Source organism: Plectropomus leopardus, chromosome 21, assembly GCF_026936395.1.
Source record: "Plectropomus leopardus strain MGB_pleo_1.0 chromosome 21, ASM2693639v1, whole genome shotgun sequence".
NCBI lineage: Eukaryota > Metazoa > Chordata > Actinopteri > Perciformes > Serranidae > Plectropomus > Plectropomus leopardus.
This window is the reverse complement of record NC_142196.1, coordinates 26936133-26958632: the sequence shown is the minus strand read 5'-3', so window position 1 is coordinate 26958632 and position 22500 is coordinate 26936133. Positions and strand designations below refer to the sequence as shown.

Sequence of the window (22500 nt, the reverse complement as noted above, 5' to 3'; positions counted from 1 at the left end):
GCTGTCTTGGGGTGAAAAATAAAAAGGGCACCAGGATGCATGAGTTTTGAAGCATGTGGGGAAGCCAATGTTGCTGCAATGTTTTCTCCACTGGAAGAGAACGTTTGAGGGCACTTTATCACGTTGTTTCCACTCGAAGGGAACCAAAGACGGCACTCGATCATGTTTTTCTCCGCTGGAAGGGCATGCTTGAGTGCACTTTCTCACATTGTTTCCAGATATCCTACGGTAGAGGGCACTTTATCGCATTTTCTCCACTAGGGGGGTCCCCTAGAAGTCACTTCATCACGTTTTCTCCACTAGTTGAGCAATGACAAGCGCACCTGATCATGTTTTCTCCACTAGAGGGGCACCATAGCAGGGACTTGATGACATTTCCTCCACTGGAAGGGCAAGCTAAAGGGCCCTGCATCCTGTTTTCTCCACTGAAACAGCATGTAGGTGGGCACTTTTTTGTGCTTTCCACTGAGGGGACACCCTAGAGAGCACTCTGACAAGTTTTCTCCACTGGAGAAAACCCTACAGGGCACTTAATTGTTTCCAGTAAAAGGGCGTCTTTGAGTCCCCTTGATCATATTTTCTCCACTGGAAGGCACGCTAGACGTCATTTTATTGCATTGTTTCCACTGAAAATCCATGCTAGACAGCCCTTTATCACGTTTTATCCACTGGAAGGGAAAGCGAAAGGGCACTGCATTATGTTTTCTCCACTTAAAGGGCGCATTAGTGAGCACTTTATCAAGTCTTCCACTACAAGGGCACCCTGGAGTACACTTTATGAAGCTTTCTCCACTGGAGGAAACCCTAAGGGGCATTTTATCATATTGTTTTCACTGAGAGGCCACACTAGATGCATTTTATTTGCATCTTGAATCATATTTTCGTGTGCAGATGGTGTGAGTCTTGTGATGAAAAACTATAGGGTGAAAAGGTCATAGCCCCCATGATCTAAATGGTGCTTCACTGAACTTTGTACCACTTCAGCGTTATCTGACTGTGATTGTCACTGTTTTTAATGGAGAGGTTTAACATCCTGTGGCGTGAACGCTGTTTACTCCCTCAGCACTGGTTCCAGTGGAGAGTTTCGCTGCTCTACATGCATTTTAGAAGAGAAGAGCAGCCTGACAACTGCTCTCGGCTGTTGTAAAATCCCTGTGAAACGAGTTCTCGAGTGGCTCATTACTTAGCTATGTGTGTCGGTATGGGGAGAAGCCGCGCTGGCTTTGATTCAGACACTTGTTGGCATTCCCGGAGAATAGCGCAGAGTGCTAAGTCATGTTCATTTCACCAGCTGTGTCCAAATGATTTATAGCGGGAGGATAATGTGACGCTACAGAAATAGAGCCTGAGGGGGCGTCGGGGACGGCGTCTCAGCGGGGCGAGGAGACCACCGTAGACTGGAGACGTGGGTTTGAGATCAGCTGTGGACGTGTCCGTCAGTCCCACTGCCGATCAATATTCTCCCTTCAGAGAAACTTCAGAGATAACTGAACTCACTCAACTCTCACTTTCTCTCTGCTGCTCTTCTCTTTGTCTTTCCAGGCGAACGTCTCACATTTGTTTGTTTCAACTTTTCTGTCTGAATTCATTCTGTCTCTCCTTGTTGGTCTGTCCTCATTTCTGTCTGATTTTAACCCTGAAAATGTCCTTCAGAAAACATGGGAAGAGGGTGACAGGCAACTTAACAAGAAATGACAAAAAAAATAGCAAGAAATTGGTTAAGTAAAGGAAAAAAACGAAGACATACTAAAATACAAACAAACAAGAAATGGATTGTTTATTTTTTCTTTTTACCATGAGAAAATGTAAAATATATTATTGAGGGAATTATACATGCAGTTTTCTGGACAAAAAAAAGAAATATTTTTAAATATATAATTGAGATAATTATAAATATGGTTTTATGAATATTTTCCCCAATTATTGTTAATATCTAATCATACCTCCCAACAAATATTCAGATCATTTCCTTGTCACCTTTTACATTTTTTTTTTTGTTTTTTTGTGTGGGATATTTCTTGCCAAGTTCCTCATAATATTTTTTCCCATTTTCTTCAGTTTCAGAGGTTTAAATGCAACTAAAAAGGGTCTGAATGCAGCAAAAGAAAACTGATGTGGATCCAGGTGTTAAAGGGTTTCGAGCTGGGATTCCTCGTTATTTTGGTCTCCGTGCATTTGAATTATGTGATTTCTGCCTGTTATTACGTCCCTGTCTCTCACATACAGACGCACCGTCGGAGCTTCGTCTGTCCAAAGTGACGCAGCATCATTTCAGTGTCAGACGGACACGTTTCATTTTTCTGCATTTCTTTCGTCCACTCTGTCCGTCTGTGTGAGTCCCTCCTCAGCAGTCAAACCGCTCGGTCAGGCGTGAGACGATATCGATCTGATCTCTCACACACACACACACACACACACACACACACACACACACACACACACACACACACACACACACACACACACACACACACACAGTGACCATCTGATCCCACGTGTCAACAGTGTCAACTCATTCTGTGTCAATAAAGCCCCTTGTCAATAAATATTCATTTCTCTGAGACCACTTCCTCTGCGGTCTCCGGGGTGGACTCTGCCGTGTTTAATCTTTCATGCCGACTCCATAATTTACCTCAATATCACCTCTCCTGCAGCTGGACTGTTTACTCACACTCTAACACACAGCGAGGACACTCTGCTCGGTGAGGACGCCCAGAGAGGACACTGGTGAGGTTGGACTTGTTTCATTTTAAGCGCCAGAAAGGAACAAATATTTCTGTTTTCTTTGTTTGAAATCTGAGAAAAAGTTGGCTTAATTCTTTCAAAAACTTGGGAAGAAGGTAATGAGCAACTTACCAAAGAAATGGCCCAAAAATAGCAAGAAATAAGTAAAAAATTACAAGAAATTACCCATAATAAGATTGAAAAATTAAAAAAAAAAAAAAAAAAACAAAAACACCCACGAAAGGACTTAATTAAGAGCCCCAGACTGAGACAAAATTCCCCAATTACAAATAAAATTCAATCCATCTTCGTTGCATTGGCGTGGAAGCAGAAACTTTCAGAAAGTAAAAAAAAAAAAAAAAATCAAAACTTGATCCCACATGTGGTTTCAGGTTTTGTTGTATTAAAAACATCTTTTGAAACATCTCCTACATGTTTATGATATTGAAAAAACTTTCTTTCAGTTATCCTCCCAAAAACCTGGGAAGTAGGTGATGAGCAACTTTCCAAAAATAGTAATAAATTACTAAAAAAAATACAAGAAAATTACCCAATAAGAATGAAATAAAAGAAAAGAATAAAATAAAAAAATAAAAAACAAAAACACACGAGACAATGACTCAATAAAGGGCCCCAGACTGAGAAAAACTCTCCAATTACAAATAAAATCCAATCCTTGTGTTGGAGTCGCGCCAGAATTTTTTTGAAAAATCTGAATATAAAAACAAAAAAGATTTAACAAAACTGACTCACAGATTTGATCCCACTTATGGTTTCAGGTTTCGTTGTGTTAAAAACATCTTTTGAAACATCTCGTAAACTTTCACTGTACTATAAAAACTTTCTTTCCCAAGACTGAGACAAAATTCCCCAATTATAAACAAAATTGATTCCTCTTTCCTTGTGTTCGAATGGAGACAGAAATTTTTGAAAAGTCCAAATAAAAAATAATAAAAAAATCAACAAAACTAAATTAAAGATTTAATCCCACATGTGGTTTCAGGTTTCGTTGTATTAAATCAACTAACGATTAAAAAAATCAGACAGTAAATCAGATTTCATGTTTTAACAGAGCGGCTCCGTCTTTCTCTCTTTTCTAATTTGTCCTCTGCTTACCCATGATTCAGTGTGTGTGTGTGTGTGTGTGAGTGTGTGAGTGTGTGTGTGTGTGTGTGTGTGTGAGTGTGTGTGTGTGTGTGTGTGTGTGTGTGTGAGTGTGTGTGTGTGTGTGTGTGTGTGTGTGTGTGTGTGTGTGTGTGTGTGTGTGTGTGTGTGTGTGAGTGTGTGTGTGTGTGTGTGTGTGTGTGTGTGTGTGTGTGTGTGTGTGTGTGTGTGTGTGTGTGTGTGTGTGTGTGTGAGTGTGTGTGTGTGGTGGGAGGACTCGGCCCGTCAGTGCAGATGACATACGGGGAGGGGGTCATGATCAAGCTGCTCGACATTATCCTGTCTGAGGGAGTTGGACGTAGGCAGGAGGAGAAGGTCAGCGTGTCGACTCTGATGTTGTTTTTCGTCCTCGGGCTCGTCGCTTCACACGCAGCCGAGTTTATTTGTGTACAGCTCAGGTGTCGCTCGTCCTTTTGCGCTCGGGTCTCTGAAGAAAAAACGCCGTCTTTAGATATTCAAGCCGCCGTGCGTCGACTTCCATCACAGCAGAGCATATTTTCTCTGGTATTGTATTTTAATTTATGTCCCGGCTCGCCTCGTTGTCCGGCCCACACCTCTGCGTTTCTGCCGCCGCTGTGACCTAAATCCACCCTCAGGGATCAATAAAGTTCATCTCATCCTTCCAGTGTGGGCTGTTCTTATAACTGAGTGTTTTCAGTGAGTTTAATTTGATCCACTTTATTCCTCCTCCTCTGTCACCAAATCACCCTGAACACCGTCCACGTGTCCCTCAAGAGACTCAGGACGGAAACACTCACAGATATTTCTCGTGCTGCGTCCAGAAGCCTTTCACAGTCTTTGAAATCCGGGGAAATTTGTTTGATTTCTTTTTGAAAAACTTGGTGAAAAACGCAATGAGCAACTTGGCTGGAAATGTCTCACAAATTGTCAGAAATTAATATATTAAGAACTTTTTAAAAAAAAAAAAAAAAAAAAAGATTATCATAAGTATAAATTAAAAATTGTTTCAGAATTTTTTTAAGCATTTTAAAGTTATTTCTTGTTTTTGTCTTTTGCTGTTTTTATTTTTTATGTTTTTTAAAAGTACGTAAAAAATGTTCAGAAAGTATAAATTAAAAATTTTGTTACCGATTTTTTCTAATTTTTAAGCATATTTTTCTAAGTCATTTCCTATCCTTTTTTATGTTTTTTAAAAAATAGAAATAAAATGCCCAGAAAACTACATTTATAATTATCTAAAGCGTAAATTTTAAAGAATTATGTTACAGAATCTTTCTTATTTCAAACATCTTTTTTTTCAGGTCTTGTTTTTGTTTTTGTCTTTTACTATCCTTTATATATATATATATATATATATATATATATTTTTTTTTTTTAAAAAGGCTAAACAATGCCCAAAAACTACATTTATAATTATCTAAAGTATAAATTCAAAATTTATGTTACAGAATTTATTTCAGCAAATTTGTTTCTAAGTCCTTGTTTGTTTTTGTCTTTTACTTTCCTTTTTACAAATTTGTTGTTAAATTTTGGGTTATTTCATCTTCCATCTGCCGGCATATAATATCAATGCCTCCGGTTCTGAGCACATTCTCAGCTGCTGTCCAGCTGAGTTCTGGTTGGATCCAGAAGGTGGATTTTGGCGTTACGCTCGTACACCGAAAGGACTGATAGAGCGGCGCTATTACAGGAGTTTGAAATGAAAACAGGCTGTTACATAAGTGGCATAAAATGTCTCAAAACAACAATAATTTCATTTATCGCAATTATTTCTGAGACGATATATCTTCCAAAAAAACGTACTAATTGTGACAAGCCCAGTAGTCGCAGTAATGTAGTACTGGTAGCAGTAAAAGTATTACAGTGTAAGTAGTAGCAGTATTATACTGTGCAGAAATAGAGGGAGATTTTCACTGAAGTTGTTTTTCCCTTCAGTGTTTTAGCACTGAGGAGAGAGAAAAAGGATCACAAGCGCTTTAGACCTGTCTGTTATCATCACACACACACACACACACACACACACACACACACACACACACACACACACACACACACACACACACACACACAGTTATCTCCCTCTGGACTGGGGTTTAGGTGGTGGAAACCTCTTTTGTGTCTTTGGCTGAACATCGGACAGATGTCACATTCACAGCCTCCCAGAGAGCTCATAACTCAAACTAAACACACCCACAGCACACACACACACACACACACACACACACACACACACACAGATGGAGAGACACACAAACACACTCTCTGTCTCTCACTCTCTCTCACACACACACACACAAACACACACATGGCATGCACTCAGACAAAATCAACCCTCACTCTGAAAAATGTTTTCAGTATTGTACTTGAGTTATTGATCAGTGCAGCTTTTAACATAATGTTTTAACCATTTATAACAGAAGGGGGGGCGGGGGTCTATACGGCACGTGCACAAACACACATTTAAAGTTTAACACACACACACACACACACACACACACACACACACACACACACACACACACACACACACACACACACACACAGTTGGAGGTGCATTAACATGGCGACTAGCAGCAGCAGAGGAAACTATACTTGCACACAGACTTGGAAATGCATTGGAACCAGCAGCAGTGAATGCTAAACTAATTTAATGGAGCGAGCACACACACACACACACACACACACACACACACACACACACACACACACACACACACAGTTGGTCGTGCATCGACATGGCTACCACCAGCAGTGAATGCTAGGCTAATGGAATGATGAATATCAGCCATGTGACGCTGCGTATTCCAGGAAAATCAACCCCCTCGGCAGCTATTTCCTCAGAGTCGGCCCGAGCCATATTTCTCGCTAACTGCCGCGATGACAAGCGGAGTCTTTCTGAAAGGAAGCTGGGTCAATGATGATTAAAGCAGCACCTCCACCTTTCTGAATCTGCTCCTGTGTTTTCCTGTCACATTATGGGGCAAATAAAGGGCTCCGGTAGTTTTGCAGCTATAATGGGAAAACAGCTTCTTGGCATTGATGGAATTCCTCATTGAGAGCAAAAGAAAACCAGATACGTAAAACTCTGTAGACTCACCACTAAAACAGTTTGGACGCACAAAGAAAGGTCCGTTCTGTGTAATGACATGTTCGCCTGGTTCTGTTTTATAAATCTCGGTCATTTTGGAGCTGGGCGCACATGCACGATCCTCATTCTCACTCACACACGCCGCTGTGAATGCACGTAGAAACCCAATGAACACGCGTTTGCATATTAACCCTCAGCGACTGTTTGATGCATTTTTTGCACTCTTCCTGTTGTGATAATTGTGTGTGTGTTGATGCATGTGTCCTAAATGTAGTCCAGATTGTGTATTTGAGTGTAATCAGTGAATTTGCAGCTCAGCTCCTACAATAAGTCTAAAATACACTGTGGAAACTAAATAGTTACATTCAGACTGTTCAGGTCCAAAAATGCTCCATTGAAACCCATTCAAACTGACATTTTTGATCCCACAGCCATCAGAGCAGAAAAACAGGACTTGTATTATTTCTGGGTGTCATTCTGGGCTTTTGACTCTGAATTTGTCATTTTGACTATTTTCCACCTGATGAGGTCATTTTGACCATATTTGGCATATGGAGGAAATACATGCTATTTCCACTAGGTGACCTGTCACAGTCAATGTAGCTGCTGATCACTGACATGATAATACAAAAAAAAAAACTCTGCATGCAGTACATTGAAAATAATTCTTTTTTTTGTGTTTTATATAGTGGCATCATGGGGGGAAAACTTCTGAAAAAAATCTGAAAATAAATTAATGATGTTGGTTAAAAAAATAACCTAAATGAAAGTAGAAAAATGATATTAATGTATAATATTTTATAGCCTGATTTTGTGTGCAGAGCGGTACAAGTGTGACTATTTGACACTGCACAAAAATTTTTAAAAAACTGATTTGTCTAAATGAACTACAAAAATTCTCATAATTTTGTCTTTTTTAAGGTGAATTTTTTGAAACTGGCCTGAGATCTGCCGTTACATGCAGCTCTGGTGATGGTCGAAGTCGTCCCTGCAGAATAAATATGCTACTCGGACACTGCTGTGGATTGAACAAACATGAGAGCAAAGATATTTCTAATTTAACAAGTTTTAACTTACAGAAAGATAGTTATGGTCTGAGCAGTTCAGTTGATGGATTTCTCTTTATTTCTTGTTTGTTGTCTTCCTTTTCCTTTTTTTCCTCCTAAAAATGCCCGAATCCGACTCACTGCTGTGCAGCAGCTATAATTAAATCTAAAAATATCTCCGGGGACTATTAATGATATTTTGCTTTTACGTAATTCATCTGAATATGTGAAAACCACCATTAACCACTATACTGAACGAGGTTCAGGAGGACATGCTATTAACCCTTTGAAACCTGAACTGACATCAGTTTCTTATAAAACATTTTAAGCTTTCAAACTGAAGGAAATTGGTTTGGTTTCTTTTGAAAAATGCAATCAATAATTTAGCATAAAAAGTCCTGCAAATTGCAAGAAATTATTAAAAGGTGACAATAACATTTTCTGACCAAAAATAAAATAAAATAATAATAATAATTACTATAATTATTATTATTATTATCACTATTATTATTAATTCTTTTTTTTTTCAAGATTATTTTGTGTTTTCGGGCTTTATCGGGTTTTTTGGGGGCTTTTTTTCTCCTTTTTGTGCTTATTGGCTTCAGCCTATTCCCTTTTTGATTATTGATTGAAAACATTTGTGTGAAATAATCTGTTTTACATGATGCATGTAAATGAAATAAAGTCACTGATTCATTCATTCATCTGTTAAAAGTGTTTTAGTTATAAATAATTAGTTATAAAGTTATTTTTATAAGAAATGAATACAGTTTGCTCCGTTTTTAAAGGGTTAAAAAGTACCATATTAGCTCCAGAACTATCTGATAACTGAGCGTACGTGTTTGCATCTGTGTGTTTTCGGGTTGGATGTTCGTCTCTGTGTTAAGAGCAAACAAACAAAGTTTATCTTTATAGTAACTGGTTAAGCCGGAGAGGCAGAGCTCCCAGTTCACCACGTCCCAGTCCGCACCTGCCGCCCTGAGCGTTTGGGTAGAGACCAAAACAATGACATCACACACACGAGGAGCCAAAATTTGTTCCCGGTGCAACTGTCCGGGTTCAGCCTCAGGGAGAAGGCGAGGAGCTCGGAGCAGATTGCAGCTCCAGCTCCTCCTGAAGCGACCGGGACGCTGACTGGACTCCCCGGCTCCTCCATGTGGAGGCTCTCCGGGCCCGTCGACCCAGAACGCAACGGTATTATAAATCCCATCTGGCCTGGAGACGACCGGGACCCCCAGGAGGAGCTGAAGGACATGATGACGGGAGAGAAGGACGTCTGGGACACTTTGCTTCGCCAAAAAAAAGGACGTCGAGTGCTCGGAGAACTCAATATTTTAGATTCTGGTTTCTAGTTTTTGCCCTCTTATAGGACCGATGATTACATTCCAGTGACAGAATGAAAAGATGCTAATTTTGTCCAAAATAAAGTTAAAAAACAAACCTACGCAGGTGTTTGAATGCATCTCAAACCCCTGAAGACTGCTTCCATCCAGCGCGCAGTGAAGTGGATTTTAACCTACTTTATAAAAAGGTGCTGCTTCTTTCTTTTTGGCTCGAGGATGAGAGGAGCATCTTGTGAAATTAGTTAAAATTCCTCTTCACTGTGTACAGGAGGGAGTTTTTCTAAAAGGACAGAAAGAGTCTTTGAGGGGTTTTGGACATGTCTTCAAAAACATGCTTGGAGCTTTTTGTATTCTGTTTATTTTTTTTGAGAAAATATTGGCTTAAATAAATCTGTGACTGGAACAAACTCATTAATGCAAAAAATGTAAAAAATGATGATTAAATGACAGCTACAGACCGGGACTCGGGCTGCATGCTTTAAAGCAGATGAAACGGGAGCCGATTCAGGATAAACAGACCAAGTGGGACTGCTTGGATGCTGTCCTGCTAAATGAGCCGTCCTTTCAGCAGGAGGAACAGGAGAATCAGACTCCTGCCCCCCGGCTCCCTCCGGCTACGAACGGCCTCGGATCACTTCCTCTCAGCTCAAAACGACTTCCTCCCGCCGACCTCACGGGGTCACATGCTGCATGCCAACGAGCCCCCGTAACGAGAGCCCCTAACGACGGACGCTAATTAGCAGCCCTTAACGAGGCAGCCCGTCGGGCCGGCTGTCATTCCGTATCGCTGCTGCGTGCTCGCCGTGTGGTTGGCATGTTGCAGACATGTCAGCAGAATACTGACGGGGCCGCGGCCGTGATGGGTCACATGACGGACCGCACGCACTGATTTCAGAGGTCTCATCTGTTTCCTCTCATATTTGGTCTCATATTTACAACTGGCTGTCTTTAACCCTTTAACACTTGGACCGTCATTAGTTTTCTTGTGCTGCGTTCAGACGCCTTTTACGGGCATCAAAACTAATTGGTTTCTTTAAAAAATAAAGTTTGGGAAAAGGGCATGGGCATCAACCCTGCCCTGCAAAGTGACAGAAATTAGGAAAAGATGAAGAAAATCACCTCAAAATGTGTTTTTTAAAAAAGAGATTGGATGATGTAACAGAAAACAGCTGCACCTTCAAAACGAAACAAATACTAAAAGCTTCTGAACGCAAGTCCAGGCATTTTCCAGCAGGAATATTATGTGAAATCTGAGCGAAATAATCTACATCTACAAATAATGTGTGTGTTTTCAAAATCGGGAAAAAATTAACAAAATTGCAAACAAAGTTTACATGTATCCTTGATGTTAGCATGTAGCTACATGTAGCACTGTACTCACAGGTTGGGAATGACTGGGACCAAGAATATCTTCACTTTCTCCTGTTAATCACCAATAAAAGTTTCTAAACACAACCAGACATTTTCAAGCTGGGATATGATCCAAAACCGGGAAAAAAATCAAACACCAGCACCCAAGATTTCATGTTTCCCAGACATTAGCATGTGGCTACATGTAGCAGTGTACTTGCAGCCACAGAATAAGTGTACGGGAGTATAGAGACACATTCTCGCATTAAAAATCATCAATAAGCTCCAAAACATGCTCCAGCAATTATATGACCTGAAATCTGTGAAAGATTAACAACATCCGCAACCAAGATTACTTGTTTCTCAAATGTTAGCATGTAGCTACATGTAGCAGTGTACTTGCAGCTATGAAGTAACTGTCAAAGAGTATAGAAAAGAATAAGAAATAAATACTTCTTAACATAACCACACACTTTCCAAAATCAGGAAGAAATTAAAAACACTGCAAACCAAGTTTACATTTATCCCTTATGTTAGCATGTAGCTAAATGTAGTACTGTACTTGCAGCTGAGGGATGACTGTAATGAGGATGACTTCACTTTCTTCTGTTAAAAATCACCAATAAAAGTTTCTAAACACAACCAGACATGTTCAAGCAGGGATATGATCCAAAATCGGGGAAAAAATGAACAAAACCAGCAACAAAGACGTTTCCCTGACATTAGCACGTAGCTACACGTAGCAGTGTATGTAACATTGCACATAGCTATACATGATGTAGTTTCCCAGTAGCTGTGGATTGACTAACTGCATATAGCTTCACTTTTCCCCATTAAAAATCACCAATAAGAGCTTCTAAACACAACCAAGAAGGAATATGATCCAAAATCGGGAAAGAAATTAACAAAACCAGCAACAAAGATGTTTCCCTGACTACACGTAGCTACATGTAGCTACGTGTAACAGCGTATTTAATGCAAAGTCTTGCAGTAGCTTGCATAAAGCGAATGACCATATAAAGATATCCGTTATGAGCTGACGTCAGCTTGTCTCGAAACGGGAAAAAAAAAGCTGGAACCTGATTATTCAGAGCGGTCTAAAGGTGATTATTTGAAACTTTGACCACGTTTAATCTGAACATCTGACATTGTTACGTTATATATATGAGAGAAAAGCATATTAGGCCCCTTTAATGTTACTGCATTCTCAGCACTCGCTGCTTTCAGACTAATTAAAGGCATTACAGGAGAGCCCGGCCGTGATTGGCTCCGCTCACTGAAAGACGACTGAAATCCATTCAAATCGGTGAGTTTCCACTCAGCAGGTTTGGCTCGTTTGAATTAGAGCGCCGGGTTTTTTCTATCGTCCACTTCAGTGTTTCATTTCAGATCTGAAGTGAAACAGATTATCTGCAGAACATCGTCCGGACTGCCAGCCACAGGAAGAAAAAAAAGATGGAAAGGGAATCTACAGAAGAGTTGGTTTTGAGGTGAAACAACACAGAGAATCAAAACTCGAGTTTGAAGTTTAAGTTATGAGCCCAAATTTGCAAGAACGGAAGGACACAGTACGCTCAGTTCGTTACTGGAACAACATCAGACGCCCATATGGACTATCCTCACTGCGATGCACATTTACGATAAAATAAACCCCATTTCATACATTAATCTGCCTGTTTTTGCATATTATTTCTGAAGGAGCCAAAAGTCCACAGAGGCAGCTTTAACTGCCCGAAACATGAACCGAAACTTTGGGCAAACTCATTTGGCAAAAACAAACGGAAAGCTTGAGTTTCGGGACTTTCGCATTGAATGAGCATGTGTTACGCTCGAGCCCTTCCCTAAAGAGTTCACTGATCACGGTCCGATCAGACAGCGCTTTGTGCAGATTGCTGTTTTTTTTTTTCATTGTTGCGAGGAAACCACTGAATCACCAGCACTCAGCTTAACTGCAGTATTTAGTTTGAAGTAAACTCACAGATCTGTACCTTAAAATCTGCAAAAGACAAAACAAAAAAATGCACAAGCAAAGGAGACTCTGAGGGACTGAACACAGGAAATGAGAATAATGGAAGCTGTGGCAAAAAAATCCTAAAACGCGTCCAACAAAAGTTCCTGGAGTGAATGTTTCTGAAATAAAAGACACTCGGCACTCACAGGGACAGTTAAAATTTAGAAAGAAAATTTTTAAAAAAAGATATGGAGAGAGCTGCTGGAGGTACAGAGATGTGCTGAGCTCACCTGCAGGCACGATTTCACCCACCCAAACCGGGATTTGATCCATTTTGATAACATTTGGAAAGTCTAAGGATTTTTAGGACATTTCTAGGATTTAAGGACATTTTTAGGATTTAAGGACATTTCTAGGATTTTAGGACATTTCTAGGATTTAAGGACATTTTTAGATTTTAAGGACATTTCTAGGATTTTAGGACATTTCTAGGATTTCAGGACATTTCTAGGATTTGAGGGTCTTGCTAGGATTTGGGGACATTTCTAGGATTTATGGACATTTTTAGGACTTTGGGACATTTCTCAGATTTCAGGTCATTTTTAGGATTCTAGGACATTTCTGTGATTTTAGGACATGAGGGTCTCAGCTCTGTGTGGATCCAGGGGATCCTTCACTGTTTTTTGAGTTTTTTTAATCATCAAGCTCTATTTTGACGCTGGTTTATGCACTCGGACACCTTACGGAGACTAAAAGCATAAAAACTATTCTCCGTGTGAATCACTTTATTTTTATTGTGAATTCGAAAATGTCTGGGGGGCCAGATTTGGGCCCCCAAACATTTCTTTCTGGACCCGGACAACCTGGACGTCACAGACAAAAACACACACTGAAACATCCTGATGACACAACAGTCCTCTGTGCTCAAAGATCTACCCATAATCCTCAGCGCGGCCCTCCTCACCTCCTCACTCATTACACTTTCGTTTTCTCTCAGACGTTTGTTAGCTGTGTGACCCCGCCCCCTGAGGCAGACGGCGTTCCCGGCCTCAGACGGCCAGATGCAGACAGATGCTGCTGCTTCAACGAGTTCGGCTCGCCGCCTCCCGAGGCGAGCCGGGGTCAAGACCGGCGGAAAGCAGAGGTACGCGGAGTGAGCGCGGCGCTGCTGTTAACTGACGGCAGAAAGGTTTGTCTGTCGCCGTGCTGCTCGCAGCCGCTTCATCTCTCGGATCTGATTTAGTAAATCGACTTCCAGCGGACACTGAAGAATGACTGCGGTACTTCAGTCTGCTGGACTGTGGTGTCCGAACTGCAGGTACACGAGTCTCGTCTTTCCAGAGGCGTCTCTCGGATCTGAGGGTGCCGGGGCTCGGCCTGCACCTCTGTGGGGGGGTCCTCCTTTATGAGGAGCAAGCTCTATTTAGAGGTTTTTTATGCGCTTTGGCGCCTTATTAACCCTGAAAAACCCTGTTTTTTACTTTAATTATAAATTGTGACGGCAGAAAGAATTAGTAGATGTAGTAGAAACAGAAAAGTTTGCAACTGAAACTTAATCGACTAGAGATAGATTTAGAGGGCATTTTTGTTTTTTAAATTTTGGTGATTTTTTTCTGTCAAATTTGGGTTGATTTTTTTTTCTTTAATATTTTTGGCAATCAAAACAAAAACTTGAAGTGATTTTTTTTTTTTTTTTAAATCTCTAAAAGTTTGATTTTGTTTTTCTTTAAAAAAATCAGATTTTTCTTTTAAGTTTTTGGGTGATTTTTTTTTAAAGAAACTTACCTAACCTGCAAGTTTTCTTTTTTTTTGTTTTTTTTTTAAACTTCTGCCATTTTTTATTTCTTCAAAACTATTTGACAATGACAATGTTTTTCATTAAAATTCTGGTGATTTTTTTTCTTTAAATTTTCTTTTTTTAATTTATTTTAAATTTACAACCATTATTACATTATTAAAGAAAAAATGCCGTTGAAACCCACAAAAAATAAAAATTGCCAAAATTACACCATCTTTTTTTTAACCGGAAACTGTGCAAACAGAAATTATCCTTCGATTTTCACATTTCTGACGGTCTTTGACCACATTATTGCTCAGCACAGCGTCTGTCGACTGAAAATGACGTCGGCTGGACGTTACTCGTCCTTGGTTCGGGCGAATTAAATCCCAAACTGAGCATGCCGACCACGAGCCGTGCGGCAGACTGAGTGACCGATGAACGAAAACCTGTGATGTCACTCAGAGACCGCCGTCCTCCTCTGAAGGTGCCGAGGAGATGATGCTAACCTCGAACCGAATGTTCCCAAAACACTTGGCTAACAAAGTGCCCGTGACTGTGTGTGTGTGTGTGTGTGTGTGTGGGGCTGGTTGTATGAGTCGCAGTATGTCAGTGTGTATGTCAGAGTGGGTTAGCTCAGTGACCTTTGCCCTCAGGCCCGGCGAATCAGCATCATGCGTGAGCGGAGCGGCTTCAGCACACGAAGCAAACAACACTGTGATCAACATCACTGTCATCAGGCTCACCCGCTCATCCTCCCTCCCACCCCCCCTCCTCTCCCCCTCTCTCTCCCCCTCTCTCCCCCCTGTTGGCTGTTAACTCCGTCGCTCTCGACACTGTTGACTCACTTTGAGAGAAAATCTTTCGTAATCTTTGAATCGCCGTGACGATCATCGGAGCTGATCGGCTCAGTCACCAGAAAAAAAGTTGGCACCGTGCGTCGCTGCAAACCGTGAACACGTTACATTTGTACGCTTCATCCGAACCACGTCAGCGTTCACACAGTCACATGATCGAAAGCTGACTGAGTCATCAGGAGGGGACGGAGGAGGGGACGGTGGAGGGGACGGAGGAGGGGACGGTGGAGGGGACGGAGGAGCGGACGGAGGAGCGGACTCTGGAGGGGACGGTGGAGGGGACGGAGGAGGGGACGGAGGAGCGGACTTTGAAGAAACTTTGCCTTCCAAACCTGCATGTTTACTTTAAAAATAATGTTGGTGATTTTTTTATTCCTTTAAAAGTTTTTGGTGAATTTTTTTTAAAATGGCAACATTTTTTCTCAAAACTCTCTGGCTTTTTTTTCAAATATTCTTTGCAATTTTTTTATACCTATTTTTCGATGATTTCTTTTAAAGAAATAAATTATGGCAACTTCATTTTTCTTTAATTTTTTTTTCATTTAATATTTTTGGCATTAAAACATGGCCTAATTTTTTTCAAAACTCTTTTTTTCAATTTAAAAAAGTTTTAAAAAAGGCAACCTTTATTCTCAAAACTTTTTTGGCTTTTTTTCTTTGAAATTTTTATACCCAATTTTTTGATTATTTCTTTAAATAATTATGGCAACTTTATTTTTCTTTAATATTTTTGGAATTAAAAAAAGTTAGTTTTTTCTTCAAAACAATTTTTTTCAATTTAAAAAAGTAAAAAAAAAAAATCTATTTAATCCAGGGCTCTTTATAAATGATTCGGGATTAAAGCATCTAACATCTAATCCACGTATCTTTCTTTTCCTTTATTTTCTGTCACTCCTCTGCACAGATTCTTCCTTTCTCCTGTTCCTCGCTCCATCTGTCTCTCCCTTCACCTCCTTTTATTTTATCTCTCTTCCCATCCCATAATTTCCCTCTGTTATCTCTCATGCCCTCGCTCCATCTTCCCATCCTTCTGTCCTCCCTCTCTTCCTCCTGTCTCCTCTAATACCCCTCCGTCCATCCTCTCTCTCATTTTCCTTCTCCTCCTTTCTGCTTCACCTCTTCTGAACCTCCTCTACTTTCTTCTCCTTCTTCTCCTTCTCCTTCTTCTGTCTCTCCCTGTAAGCGTGTTTCCTGCGCCGAGGCTACGTGTCACTTATCTTCCTGACTCCTCTGTGCGTTCGCCTGCTGGTGACGTGTTGGCGTCTCTGTACGAGGTTTCACATGGTCAGCGAGCTTCGGGCCAACGCGGGATAACTTGTTTTCCCAAAAGGCACGGCTGCTTTGAGTTGGATGACAGTCTCTTTTTCTCACACACACACACACACACACACACACACACACACACACACACACACGGTATTGTCATAGATGTGTCATTCAGTGTCTGTCAGCGTGGCGCTCTCAGCGTGGGCAGTCAGCACAGATACTAGTCCTTTCTGACATGTCACACAACACTGCAGAACACGGAACCGGCAGTAAGATGCAAAACAGATGATGAGACAGACACACACACACACACACACACACACACACACACACACACACACACACACACACACACACACACACAGCTCCGTGCTGCCGTGCAGGAGGCTCAGCCAGCCAAGATTACAAAACTGCCGTGATTACATGAGAGAAGAAGAGACGAACGCCGCATTTCTACCTCTGAGAGTAAAAAAACATTTTAAAAGTTATTTACAGGCCTAAAGACTCAACCTGCTGTTTATTTGGTTTTTGTCTCCGAGATGAAACCGAACGAAGCCCAATCTGTTTCCATCTTTGTTCTGTTTGCGTTTTCTAACAGCTCCCAACAGTCTGAAAGGAGAAAACTCGCAGCATTTTCTGTTTTTAACAAACACACTCAGACGCAGCAGCTGAAGAACAGTCCCATACTGTAGTAAAAGTACTCATAAAACACGGTTAAACACTCCACTGCAGGTACAAGTCCTGCATTCAAAACCTTATTTTAGTAAAAGTCAGTCAGTGCGTTTACATGAAGTTAGAAAAAGTGGAATTATTGTGTCAGTTCCTCTGAAACTGAACTTTAAAATACATGTAAACATGTTCATCTTTTAATATACATATGTGTATATATATACATGCAAAGTATTTTTATTGCTGATGTCAGTGATCAGCAGCTACATTGACTGTGACAGGTCACCTAGTGGAAATAGCATGTATTTCCTCCAGATGCCAAATATGGTCAAAATGACCTCATCAGGTGGAAAATAGTCAAAATGACAAATTCAGAGTCAAAAGCCCAGAATGACACCCAGAAATAATACAAGTCCTGTTTTTCTGCTCTGATGGCTGTGGGATCAAAAATGTCAGTTTGAATGGGTTTCAATGGAGCATTTTTTCACCTGAACAGTCTGAATGTAACTATTTAGTTTCCACAGTGTATTTTAGACTTATTGTAGGAGCTGAGCTGCAAATTCACTGATTACACTCAAATACACAATCTGGACTACAGTTAGGACACATGCATCAACACAGCTTAAAATATTTTAAAAAATGAAGAATGCAAAGCGCCTTAAATGCACCAAACAGCCCCTAAAGGGCGACCACCATCACATCAACCTTTTCACGGTCAACATGTTTACTCACTGACTCTCTCTGAGCAGCTGTCAGTCAAAACCGGCTCCACCCTCAGCTTCACCTGCACAGCTTCACCTGCACAGCTTCACCTGCACAGCTTCACCTGCACAGCATCAGCTGCACAGCTTCACCTGCACAGCTTCACCTGCACAGCTTCACCTGCACAGCTTCACCTGCACAGCATCAGCTGCACAGCTTCACCTGCACAGCTTCACCTGCACAGCATCAGCTGCACAGCTTCACCTGCACAGCTTCACCTGCACAGCTTCACCTGCACAGCATCAGCTGCACAGCCTCTGAAAACACGTGTTTCAGTAACAAAGAGAAAAGGAGCACTCACCCTGCGTCGCTGCTGTTCCCGCAGATTAAGGCATCCTTGGCTCCCTCCACTTTGTAGAAGTTATCTAAACACAAAAAAAGACACAAAGTTTAGCCTCCAGCTTGAGGTTGAAGCACACAAACTGACGCTCCACCCACACAGGTGTTTCCACTCGTTCTGCCGAATCAGACCTGAGGACTGACTGAGGGGGCGTGCAGGAGCTGGACTTGATTGACGCCTCCTCGACTGCGCTGTTAGTTTGAAACCTCTTGTTGGTTTGAGTTTACTCTTTCATCGTTTTTAGGAGTTAATGTGATATTCAGCATTACTTAGCAGAGGTGCAGTCTGCAGAAAAACACCTGTGTGGGAGTGCAGCGGCTGACAAACTGAGGAAAATTTCATTTAAAAAAGGACAGAAAACCTGGAACTAAATGATATTAAGACATCGTGACCCAGAAGTCACTCTGTATTCTGTGTTGTACTTTCATACTCCCATACTTTTGCTATTTTTAATGGTGATTTTTTATTTTAATGTTTTAAGTAACTGATTTTATCTTTTATATTTTATCTCTCTACTCTTTTACTGTAAATCTGTATCTTTCATTATGTTTTTATATTTTATAATATTTATTTTGTGATTTTAAAAATGCACAAATGCTGGAAAAAGTAATTAGAAATTTCCCAAAATCCAAGAATTGTTCCAGAATCTTAAATTTGTTCCAAAATCCCCAAAATGTCCTTAAATTCTGGAAATGTCCGAAAGTCCCAGAGATGTCCTTAAATCTTAGAAATGTCATAAAAACCGAAAAATGTCCCATCACTTTTGTTTTTATGAAATTTGTAATGGAAACCCGCCGACTGTCTCATAAGTTCATCACATCAGTCCAAAACCTGTCAGGGTGGTGTTCAGGTGAGTTCAGGTGAGTTCAGGTGACTCTCTCCGTCTGTCTTTGTTACATCACCATCAATAAACTCATCAGACGGCGCACGTGTGTTTTGGCCGCCGTCCAAGCAGGAGGCCGTAAAAACGAACAGGAACCGCCGCTCGCTGGGCTTTAATTCAACACTGAAGTCTGACCGCAGGACGTTTCCCCCGAACGTGAACACACCTCAGGTAGCTCTCGGCCCCGCACACACCAAAACTATCAGATGCTTTTAATGCACGGCGGCACGAAGAAACGAGTGCTGACAAAAAAGCAAGACTTTGTTATCAATTACAGCACTAAAATAAGAGGAATCATTAAAAACAGGAACTGAGGAAACCCCAGAGGCAGGATAAAACCTACAAAAAATTAAATTAAAATAGCAGTAATAATAATACTGACAATAGTAATAATAATAATAATAATAAATTAAGAAATTCCTCTTAATAGTAGATAAAAGGTAATGAAAGGATAACACAGCACAATGTTTAATATAATAAAATAAAAATAGTTGTAACAACAACAATAACAATAATAATAATAACAATAAAATACATCAAATAGTAGATAAAAGGTAAATATAAGGATAACAGCACTGAGTATAATATTGAAAAAAACATTTAAAAAATAATCAAATTTAATACCATGTATTAAACAGTAAAACAGATTAAAATGTTACATTAAATGGTCAATTTAAAAAAAAGTAACGCTCAATTATGGCACCGCTCTCTCTCTCTCTCATGAGCAACACAATTTGCAGATATTTAAGACTCAAAAAAAAAAAACCTCTAGAAATTCAGATTTTGAGGAAGAGGGGACACTTTAAAAAAAAGTGTCTTCAAGTCAGTGTCAACAGTGTGTGATGAAACAGGCAGCCATGCTGTTCTGCTCGACTTAAAGAACCGAAAAACTGTAAAAAAAAAAACAAAAAAAAACCAAAAAAAAAACAAAACACCTCGTTCCTTTTTGTGAGACGTAACGTGTCTCTTATTGTGAAAAGCTGTTCCTGTGTGAGTCAAGCTTACATAACGGAGACGGCGAACCTGACAGATGGAGATCGTTGAATCAGATGCAACTTTTCAACACAAACAGTGACCTTAAATGTCGGCTTGACATTTTCATCCATTTGCCTGACGGGAACAACCATCCAGGGTACTTATCTTTTATTCAACACGCAATTCGGACCGCATTTAACTCCAGCCATTATGACCGATTACCCAGCATTCCAATAGAAAAAATATTAAAATGGGTGTCATGTTCTTATCGCACTTCACTAAATGTACTCGGGGAAACAAAAGGAGCCGCCGCGACCCGGCGAAACAGAGTTTAAACACTTTTCAGTAAAACCTCGGCTTGTCAGGGAGAAACAAAGCCTTTCGACATTTCAAAGTCTGGCTTTTATTGTGGCGGTACACGTGCAAACTTTTCTCCCCCTTTGACAAACAAAACAGGTTCTTTGGTGCTTGTGTTTGGCTCTGACCGCGTCTGACCGCCGCCCGCACCAAAGGCACTTAAGCGTTTCAGGAGCGCAGCCATTCATTTTGTTATCGAGTGCATCTGGGAGGCTGCATCCCCGCTCGCCGCTCGCCAACAAAAAAAACTTGTGAAGTCTGAAGTGCTTTTGTTCAGCAGCTCAAAGTGAAGCCTGAGCGCAGCGCTGAGATTAGTCGCCGAGGCTTTCTCTCCCCAGACAAAGCAGATAGGAACAGACGACGTCAAGTCATTACCTGAAACTTCAGGTTTCCCAGCCCCCCCCAAATAAATGCATATTAGTCCGCCGGCTGACATTTAATGACGTTTTTTTTTCAGAGCGACCCCCGTCTGAGAGATTTTACAGAGCTGCAGAAACCTGGAAAATTGTCTCTACAGGATATCGAGAGAGTGGGCTTAATTTCATTTCTTTTCAAGCTCAAGAGCAGCAAATGAGTCTGACAAGCCTAAATACACCTCCACCCTCCCCACCGCGGCGTGCATCCGCAAGAGCTGCATTTACATGATGAAAACCTGCAGGTACCGAGGCGAACGCACTCAGACGCTGTTTATCTGCTCCTCAATGAGGGGAAAATATTAATCAATGGTTTATTTTGTCAAAATGCCTCATTTTAGAGGAAGAAAGTGAAAAAAAACAAACAGTTTTGAAGCCGAGTCGGCAGCAGAAAATGTACGTTCTGCAAACCATATATATGTTACATTTAAACGTTTCACGTAAACCGTATCAACTTTTCTGGAGCTACTTTGTCAAAAAATAAGCGTGAAAAACTCACTGGGAATTGTTTTTGTACTTTTTGTATCCATAATGTGCCAGAGGGCCTAAAACAGCATCAAAATAGAGCTTGTTGATCAAAAAGTGCAAGAATCCACCCCATCCCCCGACAGAGGTCCTAGCTACGACCCCAGTGTCCTAAAATCCTTGAAACATCTTAAAATCCCAGAAATGTTTCAAATTCTAGAAATGTCTTACATTGCTAGAAATGTCCTAAAATCCCAGAAACCTTCCCAAATTCAAGAAACCTCCTAAAATTATATTAAGGTGCTTAAATCTTAGAAATGTCCTAAAGTCCAAGAAACATCCTAAAATCAGAGAAATTTGCTAAAATCCTAGAAATGTGTTAAAATCCAGGAAACATCACAATATTCCAAAAAATGTCCTAAAACTCCATAAACATCCAAAAATCCTAGAAATGTCCAAAAACCCTGGAAATTACCTGAAAATCCTGGAAATGTCCTAAAATCCCATAAACATCCAAAAATCCTAGAAATGTCCTGAAGTCCAAGAAATTTGCTAAAATCCTAAAAATGTGTTAAAATCCAAGAAATATAACAATATTCCAAGAAATGTCCTAAAATCCCATGAACATCCAAAAATCCCAGAAATGTCCAAAAATCCTGGAAATTACCTGATAATCCTGGAAATGTCTTAAAATCCCATAATCATCCAGACTGTCAGATAAATTGGTTACATGTCTTTTAATATATATTATATATAAATATATATACACTTAAAAATATCATATATTTTTAAGTGTTTTGGACATTTTCCCCAGCTCTTTAAAAATATTTTTAGAAATCTACTAATTTCTTGCAGTGTATTACATTACATGTCAAGTTGCTCATTGACATTTTCTATACGTTTAAAGGGTTAAATGATTAAAATATATATATATTGTTTTAATTTTAAGGGTAAAATCTCCAGGTGTGAGCACTGATTTTCATTTATTGAACGCTCCAACAAGAAGCGCCGGCGAGCGCCGGTCAGCCTGCTCTGAGCAGACAGAACAAACGCAACAGGCATGATGGGAAATGTTTGAGAACATCCTCCATTGATCCCCCGCCGAGGGG

The 22500-nt window shown here is 40.4% G+C and overlaps 1 protein-coding gene across 1 annotated transcript in view; it reads right to left on the bottom strand.

Annotated features, from left to right (window-relative positions):
* The window catches only part of LOC121960950 (sodium channel protein type 5 subunit alpha-like), a 216091-nt gene that overhangs the window by 111534 nt on the left and 82057 nt on the right, over positions 1–22500 (bottom strand). The window contains exon 12 of the mRNA XM_088071892.1: positions 18260–18323. Within this exon, the coding sequence (XP_087928018.1) occupies positions 18260–18323 (64 nt within the window). The remainder of the gene's footprint in view (positions 1–18259; positions 18324–22500) is intronic.